We start from the raw sequence: 19952 nt of genomic DNA on the forward strand, positions 1-19952 counted from the left end.
GGTGGCACAGTGCTTAAGCATCCGCCTGCCAATGCAGGCGACACGGGTTCAAGCCTTGGTCCGGGAAGATCCCACGTGCTGTGGAGCAACTAAGCTCGTGCGCCACAACTACTGAGCCCACGGGCCCAGAGCCTGCGAGCCACAACTACTGAAGCCCATACGCCTAGAACTCATGCTCCGCAACAAGAGAAGCCACCACAATGAAAGGCTGCACACCGCAACGAAGAGTAGTCCCTGCTCACCGCAACTAGAGAAAGCCCATGCACAGCAATGAAGACCCAATGCAGCGAAAAATACATACATACATAAGGGAGCTTTCTAAAAAAAAAAAGAAAGAAAATAAATAATCTTAGCTTGACTCCTTGTTTGCTATGTGGCCTTGAGACAAGTTACTAAATCTCCATATCCACATCTGAAAATGGGAAAAGTACCAATTTCTCTTATCTTTATCACAAGGTTATTGAAGGGTTTCAATACACAGTGCCCGGTACAGAGCAGGACCTCACCAAACGGTGGTCACGGGGATCATACATAGTTAAGTGTCATTCAGATACAGGAGAATTTTAGTCCCTACAACATAAACATGCCTTTGCTGAATCACACATATATCTTCTCTTTAAACCTCCCCAAATTTCTTATGGTTGTATCATCACCATTTCACAGATGCGGAAACTGAAGCTCAGAGGGGTTACATGAATTAACAAAGGTCTCACAGATGGTGACCCATGGGTCTCCAGGTCCCAAGCCCAGGACCTTTCCCATCACCCACTAGCAAGACACGTGATGGAATTTCAGAGTTCCAGAACAGGAAGCGCTCCCCTAAATGCTTCCACTTCTCTTTGTATGAGAAATGCACAACACTGCTCTACACTGTGATGCTTCAGCCTGCACACCTCCAGCAAGGACAGAAATCTGAGCCTTTCTGCCCTGCTCTGAGATCTGGAAACGTAAGCTACACTGAACTGCCCAGGCTCCATGATCTCACGGGGGAGAGAGAAAAGGCAGAGTCCTTTCCTGAAGGATATTCATTTTCCATATCAAGTACATTACAAATCATACTCCAAAATATTAAATCTTCCTGAAGAATCAGGTTTGAATGTGAGGTTTTAATGCCATCAGGTAGAACCTCATTTACATTACCTCCAAATACTTCAAGGACATGATCTTCACAAGGAAAACCCAACCTTAAACTTAAATCATGCATTTCCTCCCCACCCCATCCAATGACTCACCCACCAAAATGACAACTTTCTGGTTTGAAGTGTTTCTGCTATGGAATATGTAAGGTTATAGACCTGCACCGTTCACTACAGTAGCTACTAGCCACATGTGACTATCCTGAATTCAGATGTGTTATAGGTGTAAAATAGACACAAATTTACAAACACTTAGTATGAATAAAAGAATGTGTAATGCCTTGATATTTTATAAGGATTAAATGCCAAAATGATGATATTTTTGGAAATATTGGGTTAAAACTATATTACTAAAATCAATTACACCTATCGATTTTACTTTAATTTGGCTATAAGAAAACTTAAAATTACATATGTGGCTCATGCTATATAGTTCTATTAGACAGCACTATTATAGACTGTATGAAACATATGTTTTTTTAATACACAGGTAATTTTTAATACTTCATGGCAAAACAAAGGACAGACCATTTCCTGAAATTTTCACTTGGGGACACAAGACAAATTTGGGAAAAACTACCCTATTAGGGACAAAACAGTCAGGTCGAGTCTTGGTCAAGTAAAGCAGGTGACCTACATTGTTCAGTGTTGCTAACAGGCCCCGCTTTCCTTTCTTTCCCCCCAGGAAGAGTGGTCTTCTTTGCCCTACATCTTGTAGGTCTCTACTACCCTTTCCACATATAATCAATTTACTGGGATCCTGGTAATAAGGTCACACAATGATTTTTTCCAAATGTCCTACAACCATTAAAGGTGATGTTACAGTTTCAGGTGTGGCTGATGAGAAGAAGGAGTACTCACATGGAAAGGGTGCTGGCTAAGAGGAAGAAATAGAAGAGTTTTGACCCTGGTCACCTAAGTTTGCACTTGTGTCCTCAAGTCACAAAGTGTTAGCTAACATTTTAATTTAGATCAAAAATAACAGAAGCAAAGGAGAGTTTGGGGGCACAATACCCACATCACATTTAGTCAAGCAGGCTCCTCCAGGTGCATCCTTTTTTACTTTTTGGCATTTCAACGTACTTGAATATTAGTGGCTAAAGTGATGAAGGTGGAAGAGGGAAGAATGAAGAGGGAGAATGATCCTCAGATCCCGTCTCCCCCAGAAGCCCTTTCTGCAACCTGTTCTTCGCATTCTGCAAAAGTGATGCCGAGAAGAAAAGAAAAAAAAGGCGGGGGGAGCTTTGACATTATGGCAGAGACAATACAAAGAAAACCATGGTTCCTGTGGGGCAGAAGCCCCCCATTAGTGAGGGAGACTAGAGTACAAGCCTTAGCTACAACACAGCAGAGATGCATAATAACCTAACACGCTAGAATAACGATGCCATGATGGGCCACGGAGAACACAGTCTATGGGAAGATGTGGGGAGAGAGTTTTAAAAGCTTCTTGGAGGAGCTGGCATGTGACTGGGACTTGAAGGATGAGGGAGAATGGTCGGGCAGTGAAGCCACACCAGGCAAAAGAAGCACTGTGCCCGGGTGTGAAAGCACCCCCGGTTGAAGAATACAGGGCCTGGGTCAGGACGCATTTTGTAAAGTGCAGTAGATGAGGGAGACCTGCAAGCAAGTTCAGGGCCAACTTCTGAGGGTCAAGTGGGCCGTGCTTTGCCTTCTCTGTAAAGGCAAGTCAGGGGAGGGGTTTAGGGAGGAAATTAATAACCGTATCTGCGTTTTGGAAAGATTGGTCCGGTGGCACTTTGGAGCATGGCTCGAAGTAAGAAAAGACTGAATGCAGTAAGTTGACCAGGGCAGCCAGACAACCCTCGGAGATGAGGAGTCTGGAGGACAGACACCACGACTACCTCCATCTGACAGAAACGCAATCTCAGCTTAGAAATGTCGAATGTTTAGAAGACACAGGACCCAGGACTCCTGACTGTGAGCGCAGGGCCCTTGGCACCACTAACTTCTGCTTCTCCCTTAGTAGTGACGGCTCTCCACGAAGGAGATCCCAAAACAGAATTTCAGACTGGCTCTTCCCCAAGCACCCGGCAGAGCACTCAGAGACCCACTAGTGAGCGGCACGTACACTTGTCTGGAAAGCGAGCACTAAAAACTTCTGAAGCCTCCAAAGGGTACTCTAAGAGCAACTTCGGAAGAGCTGTATGTATCACATTACAGGGATATTTCAAACTTCTGGAAAGTTGAGGATAAACTATAATTTCCAAGTCTTCTTGTTTCTAAAAATTATACTCAGTCGTGTCATCTGTAGGCTCAAGCCAGGTCTTCTTGCCTCTCTTGTACAGTAATCCCTGGTAACTGCAAATTTGCTACCACTTCTATTTATTTCTAGGTTTGCCAACCCACTGCACTCATCTTATTCATTACATTGGGTGGAAATCCAGTATCCCCTGTTTTACAGCTCCTACAACTCAAAACCCAAACGATTTTGGATAAACTAAGCTTAGAACCTGAAACTGAAACTCTAGGATCTGGATCTGACTCCATCACAGGTTATTATGGGACCAAAGCTAATGACCCTGAAATACAGAGCTTTAGCCCCAGAAGAGAACTTCGAGATTATTTACTACACACTTCTCATTTTACAGACGAGAAAAGTACTAAAGCCAGGGCCGGGCTGGCACGGAGTTGGGGAGGGAAGGGTGGTCATCCTCAGAGATTGAAAGGCAGATTCCAGACCAAACCTGAATCTGGTCTCCAAAGTGCTTTCTCTGAGACCACCCAACACCACCCACTGCCTGTGACATAGTTCTGCTATCTTGTATTTAGCCACTACCTGTCAAAGGGTAGAGCACACTGGGCAAATGGCAGCCTCCTCTAAACACTACGGGGACCACGGTGCCTATTCTACCGATTAGGGAATAAACATTTCAGGGTTATCCTGGATCATGCTGTAAATCAGTTTAAAAAAAAAAAAATCTAGGGGGGAAAATAAGATGTCTCCAGACTGTCAGACATTCCACCAATCTGTGCTCCTGTATAACTTTCCGGGAAGATGATAAAACGGGACACTCAAAAGGAAAGTGACGTAACTCCCAACTCCATCTTGTTCACGTTTCCAACTTCCTCAGGCATGACCATCCTCCTCTTTATTTTTCTGAGCTATTCAACTGCTGTTGTTCTGTCACTTTGAAATTGGCCTTCCTCTAACAATTTAAAAACTTTTTTAAGGACAGAGAATTTTGAACCCCTCTTTTCCATCTTTATAATCCCAATGTCAAGCATAAGGAATACACTCATTTTTGTTAATGAATCATACATATGTGTTCACTTATGGGTTCTGGAAAACCTGACTGGCAGCTTAAAACCCAGGCTCTGTCACTTCCTAAATGTATGACTTTGTGCAGGTTACCTAACATCTCTGTGCTCAGTCTTCTCATCTGTAAAAAGACTAATAATAACAGTACCTGCCTCCTGGAATTGGGAGGACTAGCTGAAATAATGTTTAAACAGGTTTAAAACAATGTCTGACACAAAACGACGCACTATATAAATATTTTCTATTTTCATCCTTACAGCGAAAAAAAAAAAAAGAAAGAAAGCAATTGCCATTACCTTGTTATAAAAAAACAGTGACCAGCCACTCTGCCTCCACGATGATGACAGACATGAGAAAAGAAACTCACCGGGGCTGGGTGGATTTTTATGCCCTGTACGAGCATAAGACAGAAGACATGAGTGGCTCAGCGCTGTAATGAGGCAGTGACACGAGATGTGGAAGCTCCTTCTCTGGGGTAAGAGAAGCATGCACTTCCCAAAGATTCCTTCCACCAACCGCTCCACAAAATACGGTGCAATAGCCGGGCCTCAATCACACAGACTATTCATGTGAACAGAGGTCCCTATGCCTTCAGTAAAGCAAGGCTAGGTCTGCTTTAGGTGCTAAAAAATAGAATGTGTCCTTGCTGGAGCTGATGATGATTTAGGTGTTTTCTGCCTAAGTGGAAAAGGATGGGTGAGATTAACACTCACTGTGCCTAAAAACTACCACGTGAAAAGCATTTCTGAGGAAGGAAGCCCCTCATTCATTCCCCAGACCTTGCTGCCTGAGGAGAGGGAGCGTGTATCTCACTCACCCCTGTATCCCCAATGCACTACCCAGTATGTTTGGCAAACCTCAGTACTTATAAATGTGGCTGAATGAACAAACAAACAAATGAAGGGGAAAACCAAAGAGCATAGTGAAGGCTTATGGCTCTGAATCAGTAAAATGTCCTGTTGTTTGTCACCTGGGAATATGTCATCACACAGAGCTTGAAGGAACTTCCTTCCTTTACCACTCAATATTAAAAAAAAAAAAAAGAAACTACATATTAAGTATCGTCAACATAATTAATTATTTCTAAAGACTTCTACAGAGATGCAGAAAAACTTTAGAAGAGCTTTATAAGTATAATTTAATTAACTCAATCACAGTCCTCTGAAGTCTTATAGGATATTGACAACAACATGATCATTACCCATAAGCTTAGCCTTCAGGGTTTGTACCTTAATTCGTTTCTGCTATTTCTAGAGTAAATAGAACTTAAGGGAGAAAAGGTTTCTCCAGGTAATGCACTGACTTGTCCAACCAGCAGCCCAGTCTCCTACTCCTTTCTACACTGGTACACATGCTCCTTTCTCATGTGGTCATTTAGCTAATCATTTGTTCTTTAAAATGTTAAAATAAGAACTCAGATTCAGCGTTTAACACTTGAAGATTCCAGAAAATTATAAAAAATTGGGAATCCCCTGGCAGTCCAGTGGTTAGGACTCTGCACTTCCACCGCAGGGGGGCACTGGTTCAATACCGGGCCACGTGGCGAGGCCAATAAATAAAGTTCTGATTGCTGCTTTTTAAAAAAAGAAAAAAATCAAAAATAGAAAAGGTGTTTCTGAAAAGATACTTCTTTAAAAATACCTAAGGAGCATACCTAACACGTGAAAACGCAGCTCTCTCCATCTTCACATCTTACAACCTTCAAAATTCGCAAAATAAGACCTGTGCTGCAGTCCTCACCTGCCTCTTGAAAGTAACCCAATGCAAAGGCAACACACAGGACATATACCCCAGCCACTTCTGACTCTCTGAGGCCACACCCTTTTCCTCTAAATTGTTGAGCTGTAACAATTAGAATAAATTATTTCCAGGAATTACGTTAGAGTTTGGGGGGCAAAAATAGGTATTCAAATTCAGTGGGGTAACTAACTTGTAGACATCAAGAATATCCTGATTGTTCCCCTATTAGTCATTCACAACCCACAAAGTCATTTTTCTATAGGGTTGGCAGTGAGCCTGGAGAGGAATGGGGAAAATTCACCATGTACTTCCTCCTGTTTATTGTCACAGTGAAGGGACATGACCTACCTGCATAGGTGCCTGTAAGTTGAACCTTGCAGCCTCTGAAAATCTGTAATGTCCAAACATATACTTCTCTTAGAAACATTGACTTTACCTAGCATGGAACAAGTAGCCACTGCTAAGGGAAACTTAACTGTTGCCCTGGCAGAGGGGAAAGAAACACTGACTTCTGATAGAGGTTTTACAGAAAAAGTACTTCTGTCCAGCATAAGTGCTTTCAGATACGTTTACTAGTACATTCACTGTTAGTCACTCACAGCCCACAAAGCCATTTCTCAATGATTATACATTGCACTAATGGCAAAGAATTGGAAACAAATGGAATCAAATTATGGTACAGCCATTAAAAAGGATGGCATAAATCTATACGTGGTGACAAAGAAAGATGTTCTTGGTATGTTCTGGGAGAAAATTAATGCATAAATTTATAGTACTATGCATTTTCCAAACATACACAATAAGTTATATTTTTATGTGCACAGGAGAAAGTTTTACACCAAATAATAAATGGCGGGCACTTTTGGAAATTAAAGGTAAGGGCACTTTACATTTCCCTATTTTACACTATTCATATTTCTAATTATATGCATTAATTACTTTTTTGCTTTCTAAACTATGTAATATTTTCCCCAAGGAGTGATTGTGTACATAACTAAAACCAGCCAAAACTTGATTTCAAAGTAAGTTACTCACATGTAAACATTACAGACTTGGGGATTCTCAACAGGCACACGGGCTACTAACATAATAGTAACGAACAGCACTGCAACACACAGATCTCATGGCTGTGCTGGCATACTTTTAAAAAATCATCTTGGAGAAAAGCTGTATTCCGAGCAGTGTGCTGAATTCTCATTTGTTGTGGGCAGTGAGAATCACAGGTAAGGAGATCTGCCCTGGGCAGAGGCTCTGCTTAAATATCCTTGCTTCTCTTATCTGGTAGTAGCTCTTTTTATCTTGCTTAGTTACCCCAATGGAATAAGAGAAACACCATCAGATAAGAAAAAGCTTCTTGTTGTATCACTGTTGCCTTCCCCTCTCCCTCACACCTCTCTCTGCAGGTGCAGGGGCCAGAGCTCTCCATGCTGCCAGAAGCTTCTGGGTCCCCACAAGCACTCCCACCAGGTGCAGCTGCAGCCAGCACAGCCTTATCCATTACAGTGGAAAACGTACTCCCCGTGGAACTGCCTGGAGTGAGATTTGACCTAAACAAATAACTGGGACATAAGCGGCTGATTTTTTGAGCACAAGAAAGAGAAGCAAGTTTTTTAAAAGTCACTTGGGTGGTTAAAAAAAAAAAAAAATCACAGAGCATCTTTCTACAGTGTATTTAATCCTCTGGACAAATATTTCTACACATCTGGAGAATCACTGACAAAAGATTTTTAAGAATATTCACAAGGGAACCCAAACCACACAACTTCCTCCAAGAAATCATAAGCGACATCAGCTGGGAGCTTTAACCGGTTGAATCTATTACTGCATGGAAGCTGCTCAAGCTTCGCAATGGATAAATGAACTATTGTGCTAGCAGAAAGGAATCCAAGATAACGAATAACATCTCTAAACAATGCTGGGAGCGGGGAGGGGGGCCTAAATCTCTCAGATGAAAACCTACAGTGACAAAGCCCATCACACTTTACTGACTTTCTCAGTTCGTGGTTAGCAACATAATTTTGAAGGCAATACAATATAAGGCAGTCTCACAGGTCAAAGGCAATTTAGTTCAAATCAAATCCATTACAGAGAAGTTTAAGTTCAGATTCTTAAAGACATTAATTGAAAATTAAGTTCACTAACCAAACACTTTATAACAGCAAATGAACCTCTGTGTTAAAAAAAAAAAATCACTATATAAAATTGCTAAGTACAAGTTTAACAATCCCTTTAACAGATCATTTGAAAGGCTCAATTGTCCCCACCACAGGGCATGTTGGTGGTTTTTTGCAGTTTGCTTAAAAAATTATGTGCCTTTATTGTACTAAAGAAATTCCGAGAGAGAAGCACAACCTACTCACTGATGATAACAACAAAACCATTTTTCACATTCCTCCCTTACAAAGTCTACCGAAGCACTTGAATTTAACCAAACTGCTCTGAGTTTAGCTAATGTTAAAAATAGAAACTTTTCTATTAACTGGTTCAAAGCTTAGGTTATTTCTTACTTTGCTCAATTCAAGGCAAACCTGTTAAAATGAGTGAGAATACATGCAACTAACTTCAGCAGTTATGTTCCTTAACACTCCCCCCATGTCATCATCATAATTTTCACAATCACATAAACACATAATGTAAATATGTTTTAATTTTGCAAAAGACGTTTTTCAATCCTATAAAAGGCAATTACAATGTGCCTCTTGGGTTTACGTTTGACAACAGTGCAGCTAGGTGAGACATGAACAATACATAGTTGTTCTAGACAAAGAAGCCTCCTGGAAACCACATTCACCCACGAAACGTCAACATATCTTTCCTCCCAAAGAAGAATCAAAGTGGAACTGAAGTCAATCTACAGGAGGAAACAGAGAAGAGAGTTCGCCAGAAACAGGCAAGGCAAGTTTAAAATCAAACCAGAGAGCCAGAGGCCCCAAGCATGCACACGCAATAAAAGCACTGCGTGGAGAAGACAGCAGAAGCCCCGTGGATGGGGCCCTCTTACCAGCACTGGCCCTGGGCTCTCTGCTTCCACTTCTCCCTGGGCTGCATCCTTGCACTGCAGGGGGGACTCGATCACCAGCTCCTTTTTGACATTTCTACTACTTGTCCTGAATTTATCAGCCTGCATCCTCGGCTGAAAACACAAGTCAGAAAGTCTGGCAACTGGGACAGCTGTGAGTCCTTGGCTGTGCAAGGCACCAGCATGCCAGGGGCCTGAGGACGGAAAGGAAGCTGACTTCCCAGGCACAAGTGGTCAGCCCTGCCGGCTGGGTCTGCAGAGCCCGCTAGGGTGGGAGGGCCAGCCTCCAGGGGTGTTACTACTGCTCGGAAAATGGGAGGTTCCCACTCATCGGCCAAAGGAAAACAAACCCCAAACTGCACAATGCACAGTGCACTGCCTCTTCGATAAAGACCGGCCTCATCGTGCCTGCTCCACGCGGCGTGGGCCACATCGACCCGAATCAAAATAGTGCTGTGTTGAAAAGAAAACCAGTCACGGTTAGACTCCTTCGTAATTACTTCAAATCCGGAGCTGAAGAGAAGCTAGGTCATCTGGCTGTTCTAAAATGCTTAGTTTTCGGATGCTTTCCTTCGTGTTATGGCTCAACACCAAATGCCTGGCTGATGATCAAAGCAGGGAGGTGCAAACACCAAGGGCTTCCTGTAGCCGGCACCTCATGCGTGCAGATGTAAGTGAAGAGTTTCTCCCTGCACGACAGCCCGCGGCACACAAACTTAATTTACCCACTATTTTATAGTAGATAAAAGAGGAGGTCATCACACATTTTCACAAGATACCACATGTCACAGTAAATTAAACAAAATATTACTTTAAATCCATCAATATGTATGTGAGTACCAATTTTAATAAGTCTGGTACTAGGTACTGAGAGGATCACAGTAAAAATATAAGGCAGAGTAGAGTGTCTCTCCCTTCCGGGAGTGTCAGAGCAAGTTGAGAAGGCAAGATTAATAGACATCATAAATAACAGATTCATATAATTAATAGAGATTTACACAAAAGCACAGGAAAGTAGATGGGTCACCATCCCATGGTTCAATGGTGATAGCACTTAAAATGTGTTTTCCCAAAAGCCTGCTATTTTAATCATTTCTTCAAATTACTAGTGAAGTAACTTTTAAATCATCTCAGGAAAAACCAAAACAAAAGTGTTAAGGGATTTATTAATAAACTACATGGAAAATGCACATTAAGATGGGATTAAATATTAATCTGTACTTCCTAGGATGCTGCAGATTTTCTCCCAATTAGTTATTCTTCTTGTTTCACTGAGACTGGGGAGAATTTAGCAAGAGTAATAATAGAAGTAGAAGTAAACAATGGAACGAGGTATCACTTAACAACAAGAGGTGCCACAAGGTATACAGGTGTATCTACCCAGGAAAATACAGAAACTATCACTAAGGTATAGGTACAAGTCTCTTCCTCTCCCGGTCAAGTGACTGAGGCTGAGAGGGCTCCGAGGGGGCACTGGGGGAGCCAAGATAGCGCCCTATGTCCACACGTTCTTCTTCCCACCAGGGCCCGCCGAGGTCACCCCAGTCTCTGTCACTCAAACATCAGGAATCTTTCTGAGTGTGGATACTATTGGGTAATGAGTCACAAGGGTTCTACGAGTCCATTAAAAAAAATTAGTAGTTTGTATAATATTTTTTTAAACTACCCAATTTCTCAACCTTGGGTAATCTTTCAGGGTAATATAAACTCACCAAATCTGTGTTCCAAAATAATACAATCTATGGATTTTTAAAATCTATCTTTGGGGAGGGGACTTCCCTGGCAGTCCAGTGATTCAGACTCCGTGCTTCCACTGCAGGGAGCACAGGTTCGATCCCTGGGCTGGGAACTAAGATCCCACATGCAGCACAGTATATCCAAAACAACCAAACAAAAAACCCCACAACAACAAAATTATAAAGAAAAAACAAAAAAATTGTTTTTAAATCTATCTTTCAAAAGTTACAAGAGGATAGAAAAAAAAACCCAAAGAGCCTGTAACATAAATATAGATTTGAAATAAGTTAAATCAAAACCTAGAAATGTTCTATAAATCAGAGGAGGCAAGCCATAAGTACTAAACAGACAAACTGAGCCCTAGTAAAGCACAACATAACCAACAGCTGGAAAACCTTTTCAAAATGGCTCGAGAAGTTCTAAAAAGCCCAATTCTTCCTCAAATCCCCATCATCATTAAGCCAGCAGAAGTTCTAGACTTTAAGGAGAGAACTGCTCTCCTATTTATTGGGTCAAAATACTCTGACATTCTGTAAGTAATGAGAAGGAATTTAAAAGGTTATTTATTTTGTGGACACTGTAAGTGCTCACTGTGTCCCAAACCCTGCAGAGGTAATGTATTTAATCTTTATAACAACCCTATGAAGTAGGTAACATGATTATTCCCATTTTACAGATGAGGAAACTGATGGGCAGAGAGGTTACGTATGTGCAGAAGGTCACACACTGCATTGGCAGTATGGATGCAGTGTACACACTCTTCACCATGATGCTATGGTGAACCAGTTTTCTATTCCAACGATGCCAACAGCTAAAAAGCACAAATAGGTAAAAGCTACTGATCAACGATTAAAGATAAAGGCAGCATCTGGGTTAAATTCAATCAAGGTAATTTCCGTGAAGAGGTAAAACTGTAAAAATGGCATAGCACAGCGCCTAATACGTATGTAGGTATTTATTTAATGGTAATTACTATTGCTGCTGTTGCTATTCCAACAGCAGAAGAAATTAACCTTAGTCTTAAATTCAGGACTTTGGCTGTGTGATCTAAAATGACAACTCCGCCTACTGTGTTGCTACAACACATCACGAAGCGCTTAGGCAATTTAAAATCCACTGCTCTTCCCTCTTTGCGGCTTGATTGTGACAACAGCCTTCAAACAGTTGTCTTGATCCCCCTGTGTGCATGCCATGAGCATCTTCTTCTTTAAGTTTTTCTATACTTTTCAAAACTTTAGCCATGAATTTACGTTTCTTTTGTAATCAAGGAAAAAACTCTGAATTGGCTCTGAGCTTCCAGGTAGCCAAGACAGAAAGGCAAACATAATCAGTTCCATAATTCATATCATCAAAACGAAAAAACATACCAAGCTGTAAGGCAAGTAAATTTTTTGAAGTTTCTCACACAGAGGGTTACATAAAAGAGAACTGATGAATGTCTAGACAAGGTTCTCAACATGTTTATAGGAAATGCAGCAGCAAAATTCACACAGCTTTCTCACCACCACCTCAGAGCATTATACCGAAATCCCAGATAAAGGAAAGCAGTTGTGAGAGCAAGGCATTGGTCTAGCCTGTCACCTTCGAGTGGGTCCACTTTTTAAGAAAGAAGGAAATTCTCAGGACTTAGAGGAATGGAGATACTACTGTCACCAATCCTGCCACCTAACTTCTCAGGCAATGTAAGGGGCCCTTGTTCGATTCTGCTCATTGAAGACAGACCAACACTTTAGAAGTCTGCCTGTCAAGGGGAGTCACACAGTACAGAATTTAGCATCCGAACCTAAACCAACAAGTAGGATGTGGTTTCTCTAAGGGATTCATGAGATCGATGTCTGAGGACATGAGAATGACACCTGGTCACAGCAGCCACAAGAGGAAATGCCATCTTAGAAGGACAGGAAGTATGTGGTCAAGTTCTACTTCACAACATTTCAAAGAACAAGGCATAGGCTGGACCTCTGGATTCAAATCCACAAACATTCACCAAGCTCCTAACTCTAGCGACCTCAAGTTCTTTCACACACTAACCACTTTAACTCTTAAAATAACAAATACGTCTATCAACATGCATTAAGAGTATAGAGTTTTACTGTTAAAACAGAATGGAGTAAAAACCATGGGAAAGTAGGAACATTTCAGAGACAAGATGAAATGGATGTTTCTGTATATGGGTTTCAGCTCTCAGATTTTGATATACATACAAATTATTATACAGGTTGGGTACAAAAAAAACATGAAGACTTTACAGGAAATTTAAGGAATTTTCCAAGGGTAATTTTTTACTATAAGGAAGGCTAACTTTAGACTCCAAAGCCCCCATCTTCCTCCTCCCACCGTAAGATGAAGTTCCATCACATTCTGAAAAGCAAGAAGTTGAATAAAGGACCCTTTCGCCCAGAGGACATCTCAAGATCCTGTTTACATGCCACCTTCCCTCTGAAACTCCCTGGATCCTCCTGGCCAGACTGAATTAGCTCCTCTTCTGATGCCATCTGGGCATTAGTTTCATTTACCTCCAATCTTGGAGCTTTTCACAGTCTACCTTTTACTAAGTTTGTATGTGCCGCACTCTTCAGTGAGACTGTAAATTCATGGGGGCGGGGACTGTATCTTAACCACCTCTGAGTCCCCAGTGTCTGAGGTACTGCAAGCATTCAAAACATACTGGCTGAATTGAACTCTTATGGCAGTTTTATGTCACCGTTATCTTTAGCCCTAAAGTGCAATTTGGTGGTTGTAAAGTTATGCAAATATTTTCATTTGTTAATGACCCAAATTAAGGCAGAAGCATTCAACTGTTCATAAACTGAAACCCAACGGATCACTTACTAATAATTAAAATGTTCCTTTCTCCCAGCTAAGAAAATGTTATTCTGCAAAACTTGCTAGACATTTTTAAAGACAAAGGTATCCTTGGAAACAGTGTAAGTGAACCTTTAAGAAGTACAAATAAACTTGTTTTTAGCAATGAATTATATAAAAGTTCAAAATGCATTTTGCTGTACTAGTAACTATATAAAGAATGACTGTGCAAGGAATAAATGTCAATTAACAACAGAATTTTTTTACTCTCCTATTAGAGGTTCTTGGCATATCAGGAGGATATTTAAAGTATAACAATTAACTTTAAAGGCACATATATATATATATATATATATATATATATATATATATATATGTGCCTTTAAAGTATATGTAAAGTATATTTGAATAAATAAAGTGCACTCTACTTTGGAGTAGATAAATACATATTAGATATATACTCCAAAGTAATCATTCCTTTTCTCTTTTGTGGGAAAATGTGAAATAGTAAGAAAAAATTATTAAGAAAAATTGCAAAAAGGAGCAAATGACTAAAGATTTTCCACAGTGTATGGGTCAGCTTGCTAGCCAGAGAAAAGAAAAGGTGTTGGGAATATGATCTGTCCCTCTGAGAAAACAAAAATATGGTACACAGAAGTAGCAGAACAGAGTACAGGACAAGATTGGAGGCAATGGGTGCAGGGAGCAAAGTGCTAAATAGTCAGTTACAGTACAGGAAGGATATGGTGACAAAAATGCAGGACAGATGTGGGGACAGGTAGAGGTGGGAGGGGAGAGGAGAGAGGGTTCCTATACCAGACCCCTGGGGCCTCTTAGAAGAGTTAATATCAAAAGTACATTCTGATATAAAGTCTGATGCTCACCTCAGTGACTTCTGTCATTAGAGATTTAATCAGATAATTACAGAAACGAGATACACATCATCATCTAGCCTAGTGTTTCTTAGCCTGGAATCCAATGCTGAACTTGGGAGGAAAGTAGTCCACGAACCCTCTAAAATTACATCCAAAATTTTGTGTTCCTGTAATTTCTGAGGAGAGAAGCCCCTAGAGTTTACCTAGTTCTTAGAGAAGGGACCAAGGGAAGACCCTCCACTCACAGAATAAGGTAACGAGTCCAGAGGGACCAGCCAGAGTCAACCAAAGGTTTAAGATACAAAGCTCTTCACTTTAGCAGGTTCAAATTCAATTTAAGTAGAGATAAAGCAATTTAAATGGTTTAAGTGGTTAAATAAACAGACCATTAGATGGCAATCAGCAGTGTCAACACCTACAGTCTTACTCATTTGCTGATTGACGGCCAAGTCAGCAAATGAGTCATCAGATGAAGCCTAATGCCCAGGGGACACCCAAAGGCCAACACAGTAAACCTCCAAACAGGGCAAATAATAGAACCAATAAAAGTTATGTTCTTTGAGAACTTTTAATGACATTGAGGAAATGCCCACAATTATTCACATATACAAGACTGAAAACAACAGCAACGACAAAATGTGACTGCTGGTTACTTCTGGTATGTAACATTATTAGTGATTTTATTTTTCTCACTCTTGTTTTCCAGATTTTCTTCAAAAGCATTTATCACTTCTAGAGTTAGAAATAAACAAATATGCTGTATTACAAGGTAATGGCATAGAGAAAGCTCACACTGAGGTTTCAGCCCCATTATCCTGCTCAACAGCTGTGTGCTCTTAGAGAAGTCACTTCACCTCTCTGGGTCCCACACACTTTACCTGAAAACAACAGAGAACTTAACACCAAAAGATCTTTCCAGCTCTACATGTCTATAATATTAACTGTTAAAACTTCCCCTATTGATGGCATTTGGGGAGAAATAAACCATCCAAATGGAATGTTAAACATTTCAAAATCATACTGCCCTACTACACACAGAAGAAAAACACAAAGACTAAAAGGTAGATATATGTCTAAACATGTCAGATCCTCATTTCCAACAGAGCTGGAACAGAGCTGACAGGCTGGCAGAGGACAAGAACTATAGGATGTTCTATTGGTGAAGAAGCAGGAAGGGGAGGCCTGCTGCCCTCTCTCCCCAGGCGGGGTGAGCCCACAGGGCTGGGACAGTGGGGGACAGGCCCTAAAGAAGGCTCTGTTTTCAGATGAGGAAAGTAAGATGGGCAGAGTCCTCCCATTTCTACTGGCTGCTCTCTGGTACCGGCTGTGGGAATCTACAACAGCGACTTCACCATTCTGGGGGCCCAGTTCCCTCACCTGGAAAACAGGGATCAGAAAGTCCACCATTATTATCCTAGCTAGATATTGTTCACTCCCAAGACCCAGGTGGATAATGGACGTGTCCCACCACGTGGAGGAACGCTGCCTCCAACAGCTGTGAATGATCTAGAAGCTTCCCAGTAAAGACAGCCTTTCCCACCCGCAGCACCCCCTTTTCCTGCCTCCATTCTTGCACAGCCCCCATCACCACCTGGCACTCTATATTCTGTTTTGCTTATTTGTTTAGTGTCTGTCTAACTCCAACTTAAAAACAGAAGAAGCTCTGTGAAGACAGAGGTTTTTGTCTATCTTGTTTACTGTTCTATTCCCAGGTCCTAAAAGAGGGTAGGTGCTCAAAACATTTATTGGATGACTCTACTAAAGGGTCGGGAACCCCTCAGTCTGGATACAGAGCTCTTACACTCTGGATACCCGCAGTTTTTCTGTGAACTATTTATTTTAGTCACTATAATGATAATTCGCAGCCAGCAGTGTCAATGATTTGTTTCAGAGATGGAAATTTACAAAGCCAAGAAAAACATAATGTGCCTGGGATTCCTCTCAGGAAATGAAACTCCCGTCCTGAGCTACCAAAGCCGGGCCTGTTGCAGCCTCAACCTTGACTGGAGCATGTGTTATCTCCCCTCGGCAGCTTTGAGCCCTGGGACGGGGGACGGCTATGTACTGTGTACACAGTAAGTAATCCATAAATGTTTGCTTATAGAAACAAAGGATGAAACTGCCTCACCTTGGTTTGATTTATCACAAACTCAAGCATCAAGGGAGTTCACACGAAGTTGAATTTTCTAACTTTCCTCACCACGTGACAAATACTGAGGTGAAGGGCCAGAGAATGTGTGCTTGGTAAGAAAAAAATAATCAAAACCTTTTCTGAAAGCACTAAAGTTTTTCTTTCAAATGCCTTATTTGGTTATAAATGGAAGACAAATGTCCACTCTTTCACTTCTCCCCATATCCACCTCTCAAAACAACATAATGAAAAACACGAATAACCACGCCCCAGGTTTACAGGTTTCATTAAAATATTTGTGTATGTTAATTTACTTAAAGCATGTTCCATCAGTGTTTATACGGCACAAAGCCGGGGGACCATCTTGATGCCTGCATCTCTAGACGACAGAGATGGGACAAGCAGGAAGAGGTCACAGGGCTCTGATTACTCCCAGGTGTCACAGTTCATGGCCATCAGCTCCCTAACAAGGGGGAAGGAGAGAGAACGGGTCCAGCCAACACTGCATACCTACTTCTGCAAAAAGGAAAACACTCCCAGGCTGCAAGGGGCAAACCCACCATGAGGAAACTTCGCAAAGGGGGTGTGGAGTCTCCTCCAGAAGATCTGGCCAAATGTAGCCTGCATTTAAAAGACAATGATCATTTACAATCATACCGGTTCCCTAACAATAACTGGGAAGTCCCCTCTTTTAAAAAGCAGTAGATTATGTCCCTTCCATAAGATAAACTCATCAGCAGCCAGGATGATGTGTCCTTCTCATCCTGCTGCCTAAATGAGGGCCCTCCCTCCAAGCTCCTTGTGACTGATTTCCTTTGTGAAATTAAGAGACTGACAAGGAATAGAAAATAAAGCCGACAGTTTTAGGGGGCTCAAATGTTATTCCTGGACAATACATCCTGACAAGTCAAAGCTTCCCCCCCGAGTGCTTGTAAAAATACATAACTAAACTAAATGAATTTTTCATAGGTAAGCTACAAATAAAGGTGACCAGAGGTGGAGATACAAACAAGGCAGGTGGGGAGGGCAAATGTCAAAGGAAGGCAGGCCATCAGAGCTTCTCTTCACTGCCAAATCAACACACACACATCACACAACTCAGAAACCAACAGTGGTGGTGGTGGTGATGGAGCTGCAGCATCTCTGGTCCTGTACTAAAGGTTGAACAGTCCAGTGCTACTTCTGTCACATTTCTAAAGTATTACACATGCAACACAATGGACTTCAGCTTTCCCCTCCCACACAAGGGAAAAAACTCTTCTTCCAGGAAAAACATAGTTAAAAGAGAGAGGTGGAAAAAAAAAAAAAAGACAGAGCAAGAGAGAGACATGTTTAATCAAGCTCTGAAAAGTGTAACACCAGGGGCTATGAATATTCCACTGGCCTTTCCACAAAAGGGGACCAGGTCTCGAAGTCCCTCTGTCGATTCGAAAATAGCAGGTTAAATAAATATGAAATAAATGAGTCTTCCAAAGTTGTATGAAGCATTCAGGAAACTTCCAGGCACACACTTCAATTTATGCTTTGCCAAGACCTAAATCTAGAAGTCAATAATTATTTATTTATTTAGGTAACTGTCACACAGGAATTTCAACACAGAAGGGCAGAGAAAAGGGAAGAGAATGAGTGGCTTGGGGTCTGGCAGAGATGGGCAAGGAAACCATTCCCAAGTCCCTACTATGTGCTAGGCTTTCAACATACATACTCATTTAATTCATTTCAATTTAACCGTTACAATAATTATACTATATGGAGGTATTTTTGTTTATAGAAACTGGTGTTCTTATAAATTAACTAACTTACCCTAAGTTCACATAGTTGCTGTGCTTTGGAGCTATGCTTCAAAATTAATTTTAAACCTAGTAATTAAGTAGGTCGGAATATTTTACGGTTTTTTTTAAATAAATTTATTTATTTATTTTTGGCTGCGTTGGGTCTTCATTGCTGCGCACAGGGTTTCTCTAGTTGCGGTGAGCAGGGGCTTCTTTTCGTTGTGGTGCACAGGCTTCTCATTGTGGTGGCTTCTCTTGTTTCACAGCTCGGGCTCTAAGCATGTGGCTTCAGTAGTTGTGGCACGTGGGCTCAGTAGTTGTGGCTCATGGGCTCTAGAGCACAGGCTCAGTAGATGTGGCGCCTGGGCTTAGTTGCTCTGTGGCATGTGAGATCTTCCCGGACCAGGGCTCGAACCCGTGTCCCCTGCACTGGCAGGCGGATTCTCAACCACTGCGCCACCAGGGAAGCCCCTAAGTTTTATTTCAAACATAATTTTACCTCCCTTTCGAACATGTATCTCCTTAAGGGAGCCACGGAAAATACTGGAGAGTTTTCTGAGGCCTGAAAATATTAGAATGGAAGATAACAGGAAGTGAAAACTGAAATGCTATGTTAACAGCGGTTGTGTCTGAAATATGGAACAAAGGCTTTCATCTTCCCTACTTTCTACTTATCTATACTTTTTAGACTTTCTTTAATAAGCATGAATTACTTTAAACTAAGCACATTATTTAAACCTTCTAAAGCCATTTATTACCATTTGGGAAACTTTTTAAATTATGTCTAAAAAGTAGCTAATGCATATATAATACTTCCTCCATGGCTGGGACTGGGATAGGTTAAGTGAGGCACTCAACTGAGGAACAAAATTTAAGACAGCACTAAAAACTCAGTAATCAAGGTACATAAAATTTAATGAAATACTAAATCAAAGTTAATACCCAAAAAAAGCCATGATAGACAAATCAAAACTTGAAATAAAGATAAGATCAGTACTACTGATTGTTTTTTCTTTTTGCTTCAGGCTCCAATACAGCTCTGCTCAGCATGGGCTTACTCTGTGCCTGGCACTATGATAAGCAGTATATTTAGTCCTCCACCAACCCTTATTTTACAGATGAGGAAACCAAGGCACGGAAGTTAGGGAATTAGTCCAAGGTCACAGAGGTGCTCTGTGGTAAAACAATTTTAAAAAGATTAATAAGGGGTCATTTTTACTTGCCTTGACCATAAAGATAAAATCAGCATCTATTTTTAAAACTGGTCTACAAGTGACCAGATCTTCAGATTATCATCCACAACTTGAAAGATTTAAAACTGAAGCTCAACATAAGTGCTTCTTCCTTAGAAGACTAGGTGAATACAGGGGCAATTTGGGCAAAGGACCAAAACCTCACTCTCTTGAAACCTTTTTTATTTTGTTGTTCACACATAGGTGAAACCTCCTAATAGT

General features: G+C 41.2%; 1 protein-coding gene across 17 annotated transcripts in view; it reads right to left on the minus strand.

The window, feature by feature from the left end:
• DOCK9 (dedicator of cytokinesis 9) overlaps nucleotides 1-19952 on the minus strand; it is a 378599-nt gene that overhangs the window by 165146 nt on the left and 193501 nt on the right. For 6 of the 17 annotated variants that reach the window (XM_082859685.1, XM_082859683.1, XM_082859684.1 and 3 more), the window contains exon 1: nucleotides 9161-9301. The exons of the other annotated variants lie outside the window; for them this stretch is intronic. In XM_082859685.1, coding sequence (XP_082715811.1) covers nucleotides 9161-9286 — 126 coding nt within the window. In that variant the 5' untranslated portion in view covers nucleotides 9287-9301. Of the gene's footprint in view, nucleotides 1-9160; nucleotides 9302-19952 lie in introns of those variants that run through there. 17 annotated transcript variants of the gene reach the window in all.

This window comes from Leucopleurus acutus (genome assembly GCF_964270905.1).
Source record: "Leucopleurus acutus genome assembly, chromosome: 18".
NCBI lineage: Eukaryota > Metazoa > Chordata > Mammalia > Artiodactyla > Delphinidae > Leucopleurus > Leucopleurus acutus.